Raw genomic sequence first — 16,711 nt, 5'->3', positions numbered from 1 at the left:
CTCAGTAACCCCATCCGAAACTGGAGATGACAACTCCTGCATGAGATTGTTGTGAGGATTACCTATCAATACTTGGAAAATGCTTTGGAAAAAACTGGGCATGCCATTGGTGCTTGGAATCGTGCCTGGTACAGAGGGTGCTTTCAAAGCACTTAGAACAGCAGCACCCAGCCCACAGCTGGTACTCACTAACCACTCAGAGCTGCACCCATCACACATCTGGCCTTTGATAAGAACACAGAACACAGGCACAAAACTGGTGCTTAGTTAAGTCCACGGAGGAAAAAACCACACTGCTGAGCGGGGAGCAGACTGGTGCTTTATATATACACACACACAGCAGAAGGTACAGGGCCTCAATAAGAAAATACACTCTGTGTTCAGGTGAACCCCCATCACCACCCACGCAGAACACTCCGGGCTGAGGAGAGGGAAGGGCACGACCATAAATAAAGACTAGAAGGGAGGGTCACTGCTGGAAGGGCAAACACAGGCGGGGCGCGCACTGCTAGGAGGAGACACGACCTGTTCTTTCCCGGGAGAGAGCGATGCAGCGGCACAGGAGAACAGTAGCCACGACTAAGCCTGCAATGCCTGGCGGGGGCACCTAACACGAATAAGAGAAGAGGGGCGGACACGAGAAGCGAGATTGCAGAGAGGGCTTTTTTTTTTTTTTTTTTTTTTTTTTTTTTCCTGTGGCAGGACCCAGGGCTCTCAATTAACATCCATGAACTCAGAGCTGGGTGGGGAGCTGCAGGCAGGGGAGGCTGGGGCGCCAGATGAGCCGGTCGGGGACAGCAGGCGTCGCGCCACGTCCTGGCGTTGATAGAAGAGGACATAGGCTGCCTTGGACTGTGGGGAGAGGACAGGAGTCAGTGTGGATTGTGGGGGTGGGGAGGTGGAGTCAGAAGGGAAGAAGGGGAGGAGGGAGGATGGAAGTCACACCTCGATCTGATTCTCATTCACAGGGGAGACGCTGTTGTCATCAAAGTAGTGCCACTGGCCGCTGTCCTTGTTGCAGGCAAATGTTGTGTCTGAAAGGGACGGACAGTTATCCTCGCCTACCCTTCCTGCCTCTCAGAAGTGTCCAGATTCACTCTGTCACTCCTCCCACCACGATAACCTCACCACTGGCTCACATCCCTAGTCACTCACTGGGAAGGTCCTGATCGCCCCCCCTGCCCAGAACCCCCAGGGCAGGCCCCACCCACAGCCTGGCACATACAGTGTCCATCACGCATGCCCCCATAATGGTTGGAAACCGCGATGAGGTCATATTTGTACAGCTCTGGATTCGAGTCATTCTGTGGCTGGATGACAAACTCAGAAAAGTCCAGGTCCCTGTGGGTGAGGAGAGGGTTAATATTGGTACACCCCCTCCTTTCCCTGCCTTCCCCCAACCATCCTCTCCCTGCCTTCCCCCAGCCATCCTCTCCCCGGCCCCTGACCGGATAGGAAACTCCACGAGGGTGTCCAGCTTCTCTCGGGAGAACTTGGTGTAGGAAAAGCGTTTCAGGTGGATGATGAGAATCTCTGGCAGCATCCACAGGTCCAGCTTCTTGGTTGCCAGCTGGTGCTGCTTGCAGGAGGGGCAGTACCTACAGACAGAGCCTGAGTCAGCAAACAGACTTTTTCTTTTTTCTTTTTTTTTTGAGACAGAGAATCGCTCTGTTGCCCAGGCTGAAGTACAGTGGCGTGATCTCGGATCACTGCAGCCTCCACCTCCTGAGTTCAAGCAATTCTCCTGCCTCAGCCTCCTGAGTAGCTGGAATTACAGGCATGCACCACCATGCCCTGCTAATTTGTGTATTTTTAGCAGAGACAGGGTTTCACCATGTTGGCCTGGCTGGCCTTGAATTCCTGACCTCAGGTGATCCACCCGTCTTGGCCTCCCAAAGTGCTGGGATGACAGGCATGAGCCACCATGCCCAGCCAAAACAGACTTTTTCTGAGCACCTACTGTGTGCCCTTTGTACTTCCTCCCATGTGCCATGTCTGGCTCACAGAGACACTGCTCTTACTATTAGCCCGTCTAGTATTCTAGTTTGCTCTGTTCCTGTTAAAATCCTTTCACTCACTCGTCAAGTGCTTACTATCTTTTATATATGCGCTCAATTATTTTTTCTATTTTTGTTTGAGTTCTGTTCCATGAGATGCTAGTCTTACTTTAGAGCCCACCTCTATCCTTCTAGTTTCCTCTCTTCGTATTTTAGTCACTCATTCATTCACCAGTATTTATTGACTACTTGTTTAACCCTTTGGAACTATTTTGTATTTCTGTTCCATTTCTGCTCCACGGACATGCTGCTCTTATTTCTGAGACTAGGGAGTGTGGTTTTGGTTCTCTTTTTGTTTATTCTGCAAGTGTCTACTGAGCATCAACTGAACACTCAACACTATTATAAACAGGTAGAAGCAACACAGTGAACTTAAGTCTTCACCCTCAAGGAGTTGACTCTAACAAAGATGACAAATAACACAAAAGTGGATAAAAGACATCACATCAAGTGGCATCGCTGAGCTAGAAAGTAATGCTTGGCTAGGAAGAAAAGAGCAGAGAGGGGATGGAGAGGGATGGTGGGGAAGGGTGATTTTTAACAAGGGTAGTCAAGGGTAGTCAGAGGAGCTCTCTCTGATGAGGTCACGTTTGATCGGAGACCTGAGCATCGTAAGGAGTGAAGTCCTGTAGATCATTGGGAACAACATTCCTGGAGAAGGAACAGCACAGGCCGAGGCTCTGGGGTAGGAGTCTGCTCAGGAGATTGGTGGCCAGGGTGGCAAGAAGGGTTTGAGCATGGAGGAGGGAGGAGGAAGGTATACTTAAAGAGCTAAATATAGGCCAGGTGCGGTGGCTCACGCCTGTAATCCCAGCACTTTGGAAGGCCAAGGTGGGTGGATCACCTTTAGTCAGGAGTTCGAGACCAGCCTGGCCAACGTGGCGAAACCTGTTTCTACTAAAAATATAAAAATTAGCCAGGCATGGTTAATGGGTGCCTATAATCCCAGCTACTCAGGAGACTTAGGCAGGAGAACTGCTTGATCCTGGGAGGCAGAGGTTGCAGTCAGCCGAGATTGTGCCACTGCACTTCAGCCTGGGTGACGGAGCCAGACTCTGTCTCAAAAAAAAAAAAAAGCTAAATATAGTAGTGTCATCCAATGAAACCCCCACACACAGGCCCCACTCTGGCCCCTCACCAGGGGTTTTCCTTCTCCAGGGTCTCCACAGTGGTGAAGAGCTCAATGCACTCCTGCAGCCGCACAGGAGCCTTCTTCATCACATACCCGACACAGTCATGCTTCACGTAGCCCTAGGATTGGGTGAACAGACGGCCAGATGGCCGGGTGTGAGGACAGGTGGAGAAATGGGGAGTGGGGGCCCAGCGGGGGAGACACACACTGAGTGGGTCAGAGCACCAACTTTGAAGCTAGGAACCTCAGGCCCTGGAGCTCTCAGTGGGTGTTCAGGCCCCAAGGCCAGGCTTGACCTGGATCTCTTGGCTCTGTTACCAGCTGGAGGAGTTGTGGGGAAGATGTACGAAGAGTTGAGGGGCAAGAGCTGAAAGTACCCCCCATCCCTGGGATCTCATTTACCTCAGCCTCTACCTCATCATAGTAACGCTTCTTCATCTCTGGCTCCCAGTCGATAGCAATGTACGGCTGGGCTGGGGGTGAGGGAGAGGTGGTCATGGATCCTGCTGCTAGGAAATCTCCCCTCCAGCCTCCCCAGCCCTCGCTGATAGCCAAAGGAGATACCATGGACTTCTTCAGGGGAGGTTGTGCGGTCGCTGGTCCCATTGGAGTTCACCGTCTGCAGGGTGAACAGCTGCTTGCGTCGTCGCCTTGGGGGCCACTGAGATGTGCCAAGGCAATTGTCCAGGAGGAACGGGCACCTGTTCGTGACTCCAGAGCTGGGCCCAGCCTGCTCTGGCTCAGGGTCTCGGAGGCTGCCCCCAGTTGAGGGCCCAGGTACGTCGTCTTTATCCTCCTCGTCATCTTCTAGGACATGGGAAGGTGTGAGCCTCAAGTGCTAAGCTGCAATGCACACCTAGACGAACCTATGTGGGTCAGACCTAACCCAGAGCCCTTGCCCACTGACTGTTAGCCCCCTCACCTTTCTCATCCCCATCGTCCTCATCATCTGAGTTGGGTTTGGTCACGTAGCGTCTGCAACAGAGCAGAGGAGACTCCCAAGGCAGGGGTACAAGGACAGTGGGGATAGAGCCCGGGATTTTACTTAAGATAATGGGAAGCCATTGGTAGACCCACATGTAAACCATTCTGAATCTGAGGTGTGAGAGGGCTGAGGGGGTGACGCGTAAATGCATGAAGAGGCCAAGGCTGTCAGCAGTGGCCTGAGAATGAAGGAACTTGTGTCCCAGTCAGAGGTGTGGAGTGTGATTAGCTGGGCATGGTGGCGCACGGCTGTAATTGCAGCTATTTGAGAGGCTGAGGCAGGAGAATCGCTTGAATCCAGGAGATGGAGGTTGCAGTGAGCCAAGATCATGCCACTGCACTCCAGCCTAGGTAACAGAGCAAGACTCCGTCTCAAAAAAAAAAAAAAAAAAAAAAAAAAAGTGTGGAGCGTGGACTTTTAGTCTAAAAAGCCACTGCTAGACAGACACATGCCGGCCGTAACTTCCCATCAGGGAAAGCCTCTGAGGAATGACTTTTGAATGCAAGATGAGGGGGAAGAATTCTGATAACACAATGCTTTGTGTGCCACGGTAAAGACTCTAGATTTTAGGCAAAATGAAAATTTGTCAGCAAAAAGACAAAAAACCAAGACTCTCCCAGGAGGGACAATGGTCTCCAGGAGAGACAACTGAAGACAAGATGAAGTTGTGTGTTTTGTGCATCTTGTTCATCTCTGTATCCCTAGCACCCAAGAGAGGCAGTAGCAAAGCCAGAGGTCTAGAGAAAGAAAAAACCCTACAAGTTCTTCTATGGCCATGTTAAGTTTGGACTGTCTTTTGTTTGTTACAGGGGAGGTGTCAAATAAGCAGCTAAACACCCAAGTTGGAGTTCAAACCCCTCCGCCCCCCATCCCCGGGGAAGAGGACACTTACGAGAGCCGGTACATCAGGACATTATACAGGCCCTCCCAGGTGAAGCGGTCCCGGGGCACTGATACCAGGAGTGGGTGCCCAAAAAGCATCAGGCCATAGTAGGAGTTGTTGTAGTCACGGGCAGGGGTGCGCTCCCGCAGGTAGACAGGAACCACGATGTCCTCTCTCGAGCCCTCGATGGCCTCAATGCGACCTGACACCTCATAGCTGTGGGGGGTGGACAGCAGGAACACCTGATCAGGGCCCCCAGAGACTCCCTGACTCTGCGCTGGCTGCCCCACCCACTCATCCTCACAGCCTGAAGGCATTTTTATTTTTATTTATTTATTATTTATTTATTTATTTATTTTTGAGACGGAGTCTCGCTTTGTTGCCCAGGCTGCAGTGCAGTGGCACGATCTTGGCTCACTGCAAGCTCTGCCTCCTGGGTTCATGCCATTCTCCTGCCTCAGCCTCCCGAGTAGCTGGGACTACAGGCGCCTGCCACCACGCCCGGTCAATTTTTTGTATTTTTAGTAGAGACGGGGTTTCACCGTGTTAGCCAGGATGGTCTCGATCTCCTGACCTCATGATCTGCCCACTTCAGCCTCCCAAAGTGCTGGGATTACAGGCGTGACCCACCGCGCCCGGCTTTATTTATTTTTGAGATGGAGTTTAGCCCTGTCGCCCACACTGGAGTGCAGTGGCGTCATCTTGGCTCACTTGAACCTCTCAGGTTCAAGTGATTCTCCTGCCTTAGCCTCCCAAGGCACGTGGCTGAAGCTCTGCGCAGGGCAGGTGCCCAGTGAACGAGGCAGAGCAGGGAAGAGAGAAGGTGGTTAAGGCAGGACGATACAAAAGGAAGTGGACCAAGTTCCCGAGCAACTGCCACCTCCCCATCATCCCCACTCACACGAAGATATCATCACGGTCCAAGATGCTGCTCAGAGGCTCCTGCAGCTGATAGAGCTTATAGAAGCGGTGACTGAAGACATCAGCCACCATCATCTAGGAATGGGATATGGAGAGGGAACTGTTAGTCTGCATGGCCTCCCCAGGCCCTTCTGCCTCCTTGCCCTGGAATCCCATCCAGCCTCCTTCTGCAGTCTCACCCTCTCTGGCGAGATGCCCGTGTGTTTGGACAGAGCCACACATAGATCCGAGATCTTGCCTTTCTTGGGGACCACGAGCCGGTGCTAAGGGAAAAACGGTATCCACAAAAGACCAAAAGGGCTTGTGGTGAGTTAATGCAGGAAGCCTTGAGCTATGGCCGCTAATGAAACTCTATGTGTCCATCATCATCTCCCCAGGCCCCCACTGCCCCACACCTGCTCTGGCTTGCGGCGCGGATCCATGGGGATAAAGAAGACCTCCAAGACCCTCTTGTGGCTGATAGGCAGTGGAACACTGAGGTAGCAGAAGGGGTCGAAGGTCACAGATACATTGCCACAATCGGGACACACCAGCGTGGACTTGAAGAGGCCGTGGAAAGTGTCCACAATCACAGAATCGTTCCGCCGTTTGTGGTTTTGCCATGCCTCCTGTGCCACCTCCTGTTGATAGTGTCATGGTGGGTGGTGGGGCTTGCCCAGGGTAGGAGGAAACCATGGCTTGGGGTGCATTCGAATGGGGTGAAGCGGAAGGCCACTGCTAAAGTCCAGAGGCAGAGCTCCAGCTAGGGATACACAGAGACTATGTTCACGGTCAAGACTGGGGGTCATTTAGGGCAGGAGACTGGGCTGGGGTTTACTCTGGGTTGACTGTGGGGGCAGATATGGTATTGGAACTAAGGTGAAGAGTAAGGCTGGAGTTGAGGTCAGGGTAGAGAAACTTAACAGAAAATGGTGGCGTGTTAGATATCCCAGGGAGACCAGAAAATCCCCAAGGCAGAGGCCTTGGTGATGTTAATGGGACTGCGAATGCAGGGGCAGCCTACCTGATCCGGCCGCCCAGCAGCATCGCACAGCTCCACATACTCCTTCTTCTTCACCCGATTAAGGTCCTCATGCAGCCCGTCCAGGAGGAATGACAGCAGCTCCTGAGAGTCATGCTGCTGGTAGCCCAGAAATTGGGACGCAAAATGGCCAACCTTGTTCTAAGAAGATGGGCAGGGTCATCAGAGTGAGAGGGAGTTAGGAGAGCCAAGAGACATAGGGGGTCGGGGGTGCCCAGGGTTGAGTCACACCTTGAACACATGTGGCACAATGGAGCGGTGGTGGCCAGACCACGCCTGCTTCACCAGGTCTGCATAGGCCTCTGCGATCTCACCCTTCATGCCCAGTGGGTTGCGGAAGTTGAGCTCCTCCAGGTAGCAGTTGTTGAGGAAGTACTCGGTGAGCTGTGGCACATTGCTGAGGCACTGCAGAGGCCAGAGACCAGGTGAATGAGGCAGAGGGGAGACAGAAGGTTCAAAGTGAGGATAAACAGAAAGAAGCCAGGAGGAAAGACAGAGGAAAACGAGAGAGAAGGGGAAGGGAGGAGAGAGGAGCAGGAGAGTAGGGGAGAGAAGGCATTAGGATTTCACGAGAAGGAAGAATGTGGGAACAGGGAAGAGAAGAGGGAAAACGAGGGCAAGCTGAGAGAAGAAGCTGATAGTTCAGGAATGAACATGGGCGTGTCACTTCAGACTTGTGGGGCTTCAGCTTTCATCCTGACCCCTTGCCCTGTAGTCCCCTCAGGACCCCAGCTCTGTCCCAAATCCTCAGCTCTTGAAGCCCAACCCCGTGGCTGTGCCAGACACAACTATAATGGCCCAACCTGCAGGGCCGAGTTCATGAAGCACGTGTTGCCCAGATTGGTGAGGCCACAGATGCCTGGCTGGCCCTTGAAGTCCTCATCCTCTTCCGACATGTTGTTGTTCCTGGGGTTAGATGAGAAACTGTCAGCTGAGGGCCTGCTGCATGGGGGTGCAATGTGCTCATGGGCTAAATCATTTTGCCTACTATGGGACGCCCCCGCTCTGGACCAGATACCCCAAGGGCTCACATGACATGTAGCTGTGCGCTGGGCCAAGTGCCATCTTTCTTGCGGGTCTCCATGATGATCAACTGGGTTGGAGAAAGAGAAAGAAGGAAAGGTATTAATGGAGGACATTATGGGTACCTAGCCTTCATTTCCCCCAACCTGAGTACTGCCCGGTGAGTCTATCTGCCAGTCCACCTGAACAGAAAAGCCCTCCCCACCCTTACCTGCCCAGTCTCAAGGGCCGCATCGAGAACCGTGATGTGTGTGTCATACAACCTATCCAAAGAGCCTTCTGAGTTCTTGGCCCAAAGCCGCGTGTCTTCCTGGGGCTCCACCAGAAACCGCTCCCGAGCTGTGCGCAATACTAGGCCTGTGCGGGGTGATGGAGTACATTCAAAATCTTTGTGAGACCCAAAATGATCGATCCATCTGGGCACACCTGACTCATCCCTACGGACCTTACATGCTTGGCCAATACCTGTGTCCTCAATCAATCTCCAAATGACTGGCCCACACTCCAGGCTGGAGATCTCCAGCAAATATCCTCTGCCACACCATGTAAGCCACTGGAATGTAGCTCACATACCCTCAGGGCTCTAGTAGACCCCCTCAGTGCCTCCACCCAACTTAGCCAATGCCTTCTGGGTCTTCCAAAGTCTGACCAGTGCCTTCTCAGTCAGCTACAGCTTAACCCTATGCATCCTCAAGTCACTGAGTTGGGACTAGTAGCTAGGAACACCAACCCATCGCGTGACCCTTAGACTCACCAATAGAATCGGTATGGCTGAACTGAACAGTGTGAGATTTGCCCAAATCATTGTGCCGGACAAGCAGCAGTTCTACTGGGTACACTTCGACCTTCTGGATGTTGGGCAGCTCTATGACCTGTAAAGGTAGAGGGGTGCAGACACAGGTGTACTCACACAGACATGGCGCTATGACCTCTAAAACGAGAGGAGCACACACTCTGCCTTACACACATAGCATACAAACACACATATACAATGATCTGTAAAGGGAGCCACACAGGGGAACACACACAGCAGACACACAAAGATACCTGTATGATGAGCTAGGAGGGGGAAGAGAGCAGACATATGTATACTTACCCAGCATACATGGATCTGGACCCATGCTGGGCCTACAAGGCTTTCTTACTATGCACTCCCCGCCATGCACCCTCCCCATCCACTATACCTTGCGTTCAATGGGTGGCTGGCCATGCTCTAGACCATACCAGCTGACCATGTCATGCCAAGCAGCTGCTGGGAGCAGCACATAATCCTCGCCTTCCACCAGTCCCTCCTTGAGGCGCCAGTTTATCTCATCTGTGGGGTGGGGGTGGAGGTGGCAGAGGAAGAATCAGCAAAGGAAACTGACGAATAACTCTGGCCACCCCACCAGTGACCTAGTACACAGAATGGGCTTATGATCATCTGTAGGGACGGAAGGGACAAGAACTCCAGGGCTAGGGTGAGAAGGAGGCAGAGGCCTTGTACCTTGAAAGAGTGTGGCATTGTTGATGCAGCCAGGGAAGGTGCTGGAGTCCTGGTCCCCTCCCTGCACGTATGCCTCCCACTGCTTATACCAGTGCTTCTCCACAAGGAACCTGGGGCCCAGACAGGTAACAAGGGTGTTACATGGGTAGCTGAGGGTTAGCTATACAACTTCCCATGCCCATCAGACTGAAAGTATTGACACATTATAATTTAAGACAAAAAGTTTCAGCATCATATAAAAATAAATTAGAAGCAAAATTTATTCCGCGAAACTCAGATTTGTATGTTAGATAACTTCTTAGTATTAAAAAAGAAATCTGATTAAAAACAGAAAATGTGCTCAACAATGGCAAACAAACCAACAGAAAATCCATACTTATAGTGCTAGGAAACATGAGGTTTTATTATAGAATAAAAGATAATTCATTTGAATTAGTCTGTGGGATAACCCAGTTAAGCTAGGCTCAAGATATCTGCCATCTGCAGCTAATTTTATAAGGCTTTAGCCATTCATTACGTGTTTGTTTCTAAAGGATATATCAATGGAAGCATAATTCTTCAGCTAAGAACTAGATTTGATAAATGGTGAAAAATCTGCTTTTAAAAGGAGCAAAGAATTCAAAATGCTAAAAAGAATCATAAGGTTTTCCTTCAAAAACTGCATACTGAGGAAAAAAAAAAAAAAAAAAAAAAAGACCGGGCACAGTGGCTCACGCCAGTAATCCCAGCACTTTGGGAGGTTGAGGCGGGTGGATCACCTGAGGTCAGCAGTTCAAGACCAGCCTGGCCGACATGGTGAAACCGTCTCTACTAAAAATACAACAAATTAGCCAGGTGTGGTGGCACGTGCCTGTAATCCCAGCTACTTGGGAGGCAGAGGCATGAGAATCACTTGAACCCTGGAGGCAGAGGTTGCAGTGAGCCGAGATTGCACCACTGCACTCCAGCCTGTGTGACAGAGTGAGACTCCGTCTCAAAAAAAAAAAAGAACTGCATATTGCTATTGTTCATCATTTTTTAATTTAGAATTTACTTTGGCTTTATAGTAAATTCCTGAGCTTATGGTTCTCTTAAAAACTGTGATAAAAACACGTAACATAAAACTTACCATCAACCGTTTTTCAGTATACAGTTCAACTAGCCCTCTTTTAAAGGTGAAACTTATATGTATTACAAGGATAACCATTTAGAACTATATTGAAATCTGCCTTTGTGAGAAATCCTGAAGTTTGGAAAATACTTGACATATAATAAGTGCTAAATGAATTTTAGCTGTCATTGTTCTGACAGCTTGGACTTCAGGACTTGGACATAAAAGCTCTCAGACATAAACCTCCTCCTGCCTAAACACACACACACACACATACACACACACCTGTTCTGCTGTGGCATTTCTGACACATAAAAGGCTATCCCAAATATTGAGCAGCCTCAAATAAATGCTTTTTAAAAAATAACCAAATTTGATGAAATGCACATAACATTATACTGGTTGGTTTTCAAGCAATTTAACCTCATTATTATTATTATCATTTTTTGAGACAGAGTATTGCTCTGTCGCCCAGGCTGGAGTGCAGTGGCACAATCTCAGCTCACTGCGACCTCTGCCTCCCGGGTTCAAGCGATTCTCTCAATTTAACCTCATCAATGTGATTCTTTAAAATGTCAACTTTCCCTTGTTCATGAAAGGATCAGAGAGGTGGGAGGATGGAGGGACAGACAAATCTTGGAATAGTCACAAGTCACCTAGATAGGCAAACATTTCTGTGGGTTTTTTGTTGGTTTTGTTTTTTTGCTGCACTGACCCCCACAGACCCTGCCCCATATCACTCACACCAGGGAAACAAACCCTTCTGTGCCGGTGGCTCAATGCTCAGACCCAACCCTGCACCGCACACACCACCATCCACCCTTTGTGGCTTTACTTGCCTCCATAGCCAGTCTATGAAGTTAATTTGTTCAATAAAGCTATAGTTAACAGTACCTTCCAATGCAAAGGTAGGCACTGCTCAACTTCTTTTTAAGAGCAGATTTTGAACAAAAAATAACATGAAAATCACGCTGTAGAGTGGTAAGCAAAACTTCCAGACCTGGTTACAGGCTGAATTTCTATAGATTTCATAGAAGACTCACGTTTCACATAATTTTTCACAGAATATTACCATATTGCTTCAAGTCAAAGACACTTTAAAAAAATCATTGTAACATCTCTGAAATCAGGATGTCTCACAATCTGTCAGGCCAGGTGGCAGTCACAACAAAGGTGTCATGGTCTGTATCAATAACACCCAAATTATTATATTTACAGCTGGGTATTCAATTTTTTTGGATGCTATCATAAATGGTATTATAAAATTTAATTTTCTAGTTTCTTGCTGCCAGTATATACAGGTACAACTGATCTTGCTAAAGTCACTTAGGTTTATTCGTGCTTCCTCAAATTTGTTGAAATGATATGAAATATGTGCTTATGGAAAAAAGTTACTAAACAATTCTTTATTTTCTGTCTTCTAGTTTTCTCTTGTGTCTGATTTGTGTTTGAAGATGGTTCATCCCACAAAAGGAAAAAGTGAAAATTTCCAAGGAGGCTATATTATTACAGATTTGAATTTGCCTTAAAATATAACCTTCTCCCAGAAATTAAATCAGTTGCGATGACCAAATTAGTTAACTACCCTCACCCAAATCTGCCAGCTGACAAAAGACAGAAGGTGCAAATATTAATACTGATACAAGATATATGATTTGGGGTTAGTCCATGACTTCAAAATGCTTTATAAACACATATATCCTGGCCACTTCAGCAAACCCCTGTAAAATGGAAAATGGACAGCAATAAAGAACCTTGAGATGCTTTGCTCTTACTCAATAGAGAAGCATTAACAAAGTGTTTAGCAAAAATGCTTCATGATAATACCCATGACAGCAGACAAAAACCGGCTTCAATACTGAACCAACACTGGTGTGGTAATTTTTTTAATGAGGTGAAATTCACATAACATTAACATTAACCATCTTAAAGTGAACAATTCAGTGGCATTTAGAACATTCACAATGTTGTACAACCACAACCTCTCCCTAGTTCCAAAATATTTCATCATCCCAAAAGAAAACCCAGTACTGGTGGGGTAATTTTAAAGGGTATTATCAAGGATGACAGGATGTCATGTCCTATCTACCAGTGACACAATCACAAGGCTACAAAGGTAGGAAGAGGCAAGGACCAAAGCTTCAAGGCCCTTTTGAACATCTTCAAATGGGTTATAAAACACTGTGGTTATTTTGTTTATTCTCAGGATGAAATGAGGCTTTTTTTTGCTGGAAAGGTGTGACGTAATGGCAGAAAAACACGGCTTGGGTTTGTATTCCTGATTTGGAAAATCTCAACTCATCTCCCCAGTAACAGAGATACACATTTCACTGGTGTGGTTATTAAAGAACTCTGTAGTGGGTAAACCTCACTCGAAAAAGCCCTAAGGTTAAATGTGTTTGAGGAACAGCAAGAGTCCAATATGGCCGGCCTGGATGGAGACAGGGAGGGAGTGCGTAATCAGAGGAGAGATATGGGAAGACATCAGAATGCAAGCAGGAGACCAGCTTCATAAAGGCTTGCAATTCATTGTAAGGATTTTAGCATCTACGCTGTAAGAGATGGGAAGCTGTTAAGAGTATTTTGAGGAATGGCTGGACATGATACACGTTTTAAAAATAATTACTGCGTATGTAAAGAGGAAAATAGTACCTTTACAGTTGAGAAAGCTGGCCAACACTACCATAACCAAGTGATCAAGGTTAACATCACCAATGATGCCATGTGGATACCATGTATTACCCGATGCGAAGAGAAGGGCTCACAGTATGCATCCAGGAGAATTTTATATACTTGTATTCCATATATGTATAAAGTGAAAGCTTAGACAATACATACCACTTAGGGATGCATACAGTTGTGGTAAAACATTAAAGAAAAGGAAGAGACTGTTAACTCAAAATTCAGGATAAGTTTCCCATGGAGCAAGGAGGGGAATTTCCATCTGGGAGGGGCACAGAAGGATTTCTTAAGACAGTGTTCTGAATCTTAACATGGATGGTGAATTCACACGTTTTTATTTATTATTTCATTTTTAAACTTTGAAATAGATTGAGAAAAATGGCAAAAATAATACAGAGAATCCCCATATGTCCTTCATCCAGATTCTCCAAATCTAATATTTTACTCATTTGCTCAATCGTTGTTTCTTTACATGCATTTTTTTGGTATTTTTATTTATTTTAAAATGGACAAAAATTGTATATATTTAGAGTGTACAGCATAAAGTTTTGACTTATGTATACATTGTGGAATTACTAAGTCAAGGCAATTAACACATCCATTACGTCACATACTTATCAATTTTTTGGGGGGTGGTAGAACATGTAAAATCTTCTCTCAGCAATTTTCAAGTATACAATGAATTTATTAACTATAGTTGTACAATAGATCTGAACTTATTTTTCTTGTCTAACTGAAATGTATCCTTTGACCAACATCTCCCCAATTTCCCCTTTCCCCTCGCCATATATACGTTTATATATGCTAATTTTTCAGGCATTTGAGAATAAACTGCTTACACGATGCGTTCTTATCCCTAAATTTTTCAGTATTTCCTATAAACAAGGATATTATTTTTCATAGCCACAATGATCACAATTAAGAAATTAGTAGTACTAGTATCTACCCACTTTAATAAAATTTCACCGACGTTTCCATTGCCTTTTACAGTAAAAGAGACAAAAATAATCTTATGATAAAAAATTTATTTTTAAAATAATTTATTTTTTTCTGTTCCAGGATCCAATCGAGGATCACATGTTGCATTTAGTTATCATGACTCGTTAAATCGCATTAATTCCTTCAATCTGGAACAGTTCTTCAGCCTTTGTCTTTCATGATCCTGACATTTTTGAAGAGTGTAGGCCGTTTATTTTAATAGGATGTCCGTCAATCTGGGCTGCGTAAATGTTTTATATAATCTTTTTAAGTCTTACGTATTTCACAATTAAAAAACGAGATGCAACTCGGCGAGAAATAAAATGAACCCAGAAGCAGTAAATTTCAAGAAGCACTGTTTAGCTAGAAATCAGTAAAACAAGCCGATTTATCAAAATTCTCGTTTTTTAAAAAAACGACTTTTTCTTTATTCTAAAAACAAAACAGTACCAAAACAGAAAACCAATTAAACATGGAAGGCCCCTCCGGTGCTAATCACCTGCACGTTCTCTCGACTCGGGAAGGCTTCCGCCAGAATCAAAAACCACTGCGCGTCATAAACTTTGCTTATTCGCAGGCGCCATTTTCTGCCTCATAGGCACCACCTCCCCTCCACTGTCGTCCCTCGGCCTCAGAGCACACCCCTCGGCTCACGTCACCAACCTAACCTCGTTCCCAGGCTCCAGGCTCCTCCCCCCTCCCCCACGGAGGTCCCCGCTCCCTCCCTCCGACCGTTCGGCTCCATCCCGCTCTTCTGCTGACGTCACAAAGCTCGCCTCGTTCCCAGCCGCCCCGGAGCAATCGGAGACCGCTCCTCGCCCCCAAAAGTTGCATTACGCAGCGCAGGCCGCGCCCCCGCCTTATGTCGCAGAACCCACCTTCTTCCCAGGTTCCTACGCAGTTTCACTACGCAGGCCCGGCCCCACCTCCAGGACCGAAACTGGTCTCATCACAACAAACCCCATTTTGTTCTCAGGCGTCAGACTGCACCACACAGGCCCCGCCCCTTTTCCAGCGTTGCGATTCATTCAAAGGCACTTCCCCGCCCCTTTAGCCCGCTGTCCCGCCGGCCACTCCCCCGCCCCCGCACCCCGCAGCAGCTTTCCCGCGGCCGTCGGCCGCCGAATCCCCAGCGGTTGTCAATGCCCCCCACCGTCCCCTCTGCCGAGGCTCCACCGCAGCCCAGCCTCACCAGCTTTCGCCGGCCCGCAGTGGACGTTCTCGACCACTCTCGCCGTTTTCTATCTGGCGCCACTGGCTGTCCAGGCCTGGCAGTTCCTCGTGCTGTGGCTCTTTATCCTCAGCCACCGCCGCTGCCGCCGCCACAGCCGCCGCCGCAGCAGCTGGATTTGCTGCGACCGTCGCCATCGCCGTCCGTTCTCCTCTACAGCCAACGCAGCTGTGCGAGATTGGAAGACGCCCCTCAACAGCCACTTCCGGATTCTGGTCCCGGAAACGGAAGCAGAGCCCCCCAAACAGTCGCGGGGCTACTGCCATATTGGAAATGGCCCCGCGCACAGACGCGTCGAAGGGCTAGGTGGGGTAAAATCTTCAGGGGGAACCAAGAAAGACAAAAGTGCCTTGTGGGGTCCTAACGCCCTGTAGACTTAGGGCACAGGTGGCATGGAAAGTGGAGGCTGAGGTTCCCGAGGTGGGCTAGGACTCCTACCCTGTGAGCAGCGTTTTTGTTAGCCTGATCAGAATGCCCTTCATTGTGCCATCAAAACCCAATGCAAAAGAGGTTTCCACCTCCAGAGACCCACCGAGGCCTGCGGGCTATTGTTTCTCTTCCTGAACTAGATTTATTCACTAGACAAGGTGCTGAAGACAAGTTAGCCCCAGGCCCTATGTTTGTTGGAGTCATAGCAATCATAACTAAACTAACTGTCCGCCCAGTTTAAGTGCTTTATTGGACTAAAATAGTAGCCTCAGGCAGCAGGTACTGTCCTTGTCACTCATGGGTAACAATGGGGACGCTGAGTACCAGAAACGTCCCTCAGCTAATCAGTGGTGGAGCTGCAGTTTAAACTTGAGAAATCTGGTTCCAGAGCTGTGACCTTAAACACCAGGCCAAACGTTCTCCAACCGTGTGGTCCCAGTGGTCCCAGCCTGTCTACCGGTCCAAAAATCCTCTTGGGGTTTCACAAAATGAAAACTATTTTCACAATACTTTTTCACTCTCATTCTCTCAGGGGTGTACAGTGTGATTATCCAGAGGCTTCTGAATCCAGAGGCTATATGACATAAGCAAAAACTCTTTTGAATGTCTTAAACTTTTAAGAACATAAAGGAATCCCGAGACCCAAAGTTTGAGAACCCTTGCACTAGGCCAGGGTCTCTCAACCTCAGCACTGTCATTTCTTTGTTGTGGGCATTGCAGGATGTGTAGCAGCATCCCTGGCCTCTACCTACTAGATACCAAGTAGTACCCCTCAGGACAACCAAGTGTCTCC

General features: G+C 48.1%; 1 protein-coding gene across 3 annotated transcripts; it reads right to left on the bottom strand.

Moving 5' to 3' along the window:
- Nucleotides 1–300: 300 nt before the first annotated feature.
- On the bottom strand, nt 301–16,149 carry USP11 (ubiquitin specific peptidase 11). 3 transcript variants are annotated; one of them, XM_054470973.2, is made up of 21 exons: nt 15,451–16,149; nt 9,509–9,618; nt 9,207–9,337; nt 8,777–8,894; nt 8,234–8,379; nt 8,031–8,092; nt 7,803–7,905; nt 7,231–7,404; nt 6,982–7,140; nt 6,374–6,598; nt 6,158–6,241; nt 5,959–6,053; nt 5,067–5,273; nt 4,112–4,164; nt 3,754–3,996; nt 3,592–3,662; nt 3,196–3,308; nt 1,449–1,598; nt 1,226–1,341; nt 946–1,034; nt 301–852 (listed from the first exon to the last, which is right to left on the bottom strand). In XM_054470973.2, exons 1-21 carry the CDS (start codon nt 15,753–15,755, stop codon nt 715–717), a joined length of 2,892 nt encoding a protein of 963 aa, XP_054326948.1. In that variant the 5' UTR covers nt 15,756–16,149; the 3' UTR covers nt 301–714. The 3 variants fall into 3 exon arrangements, with proteins under 3 accessions (XP_054326948.1, XP_054326949.1, XP_054326950.1); XM_054470974.2 differs by having other exon boundaries at nt 3,754–3,993; nt 15,451–15,685; XM_054470975.2 differs by lacking the exon at nt 15,451–16,149 and adding an exon at nt 15,137–15,273.
- Nucleotides 16,150–16,711: the final 562 nt, after the last annotated feature.

This window comes from Pongo pygmaeus, chromosome X, assembly GCF_028885625.2.
Source record: "Pongo pygmaeus isolate AG05252 chromosome X, NHGRI_mPonPyg2-v2.0_pri, whole genome shotgun sequence".
Lineage (NCBI taxonomy): Eukaryota > Metazoa > Chordata > Mammalia > Primates > Hominidae > Pongo > Pongo pygmaeus.
The sequence above is the reverse complement of the archived record's forward strand: the minus strand, read 5'-3'. Positions and strand labels throughout refer to the sequence as shown.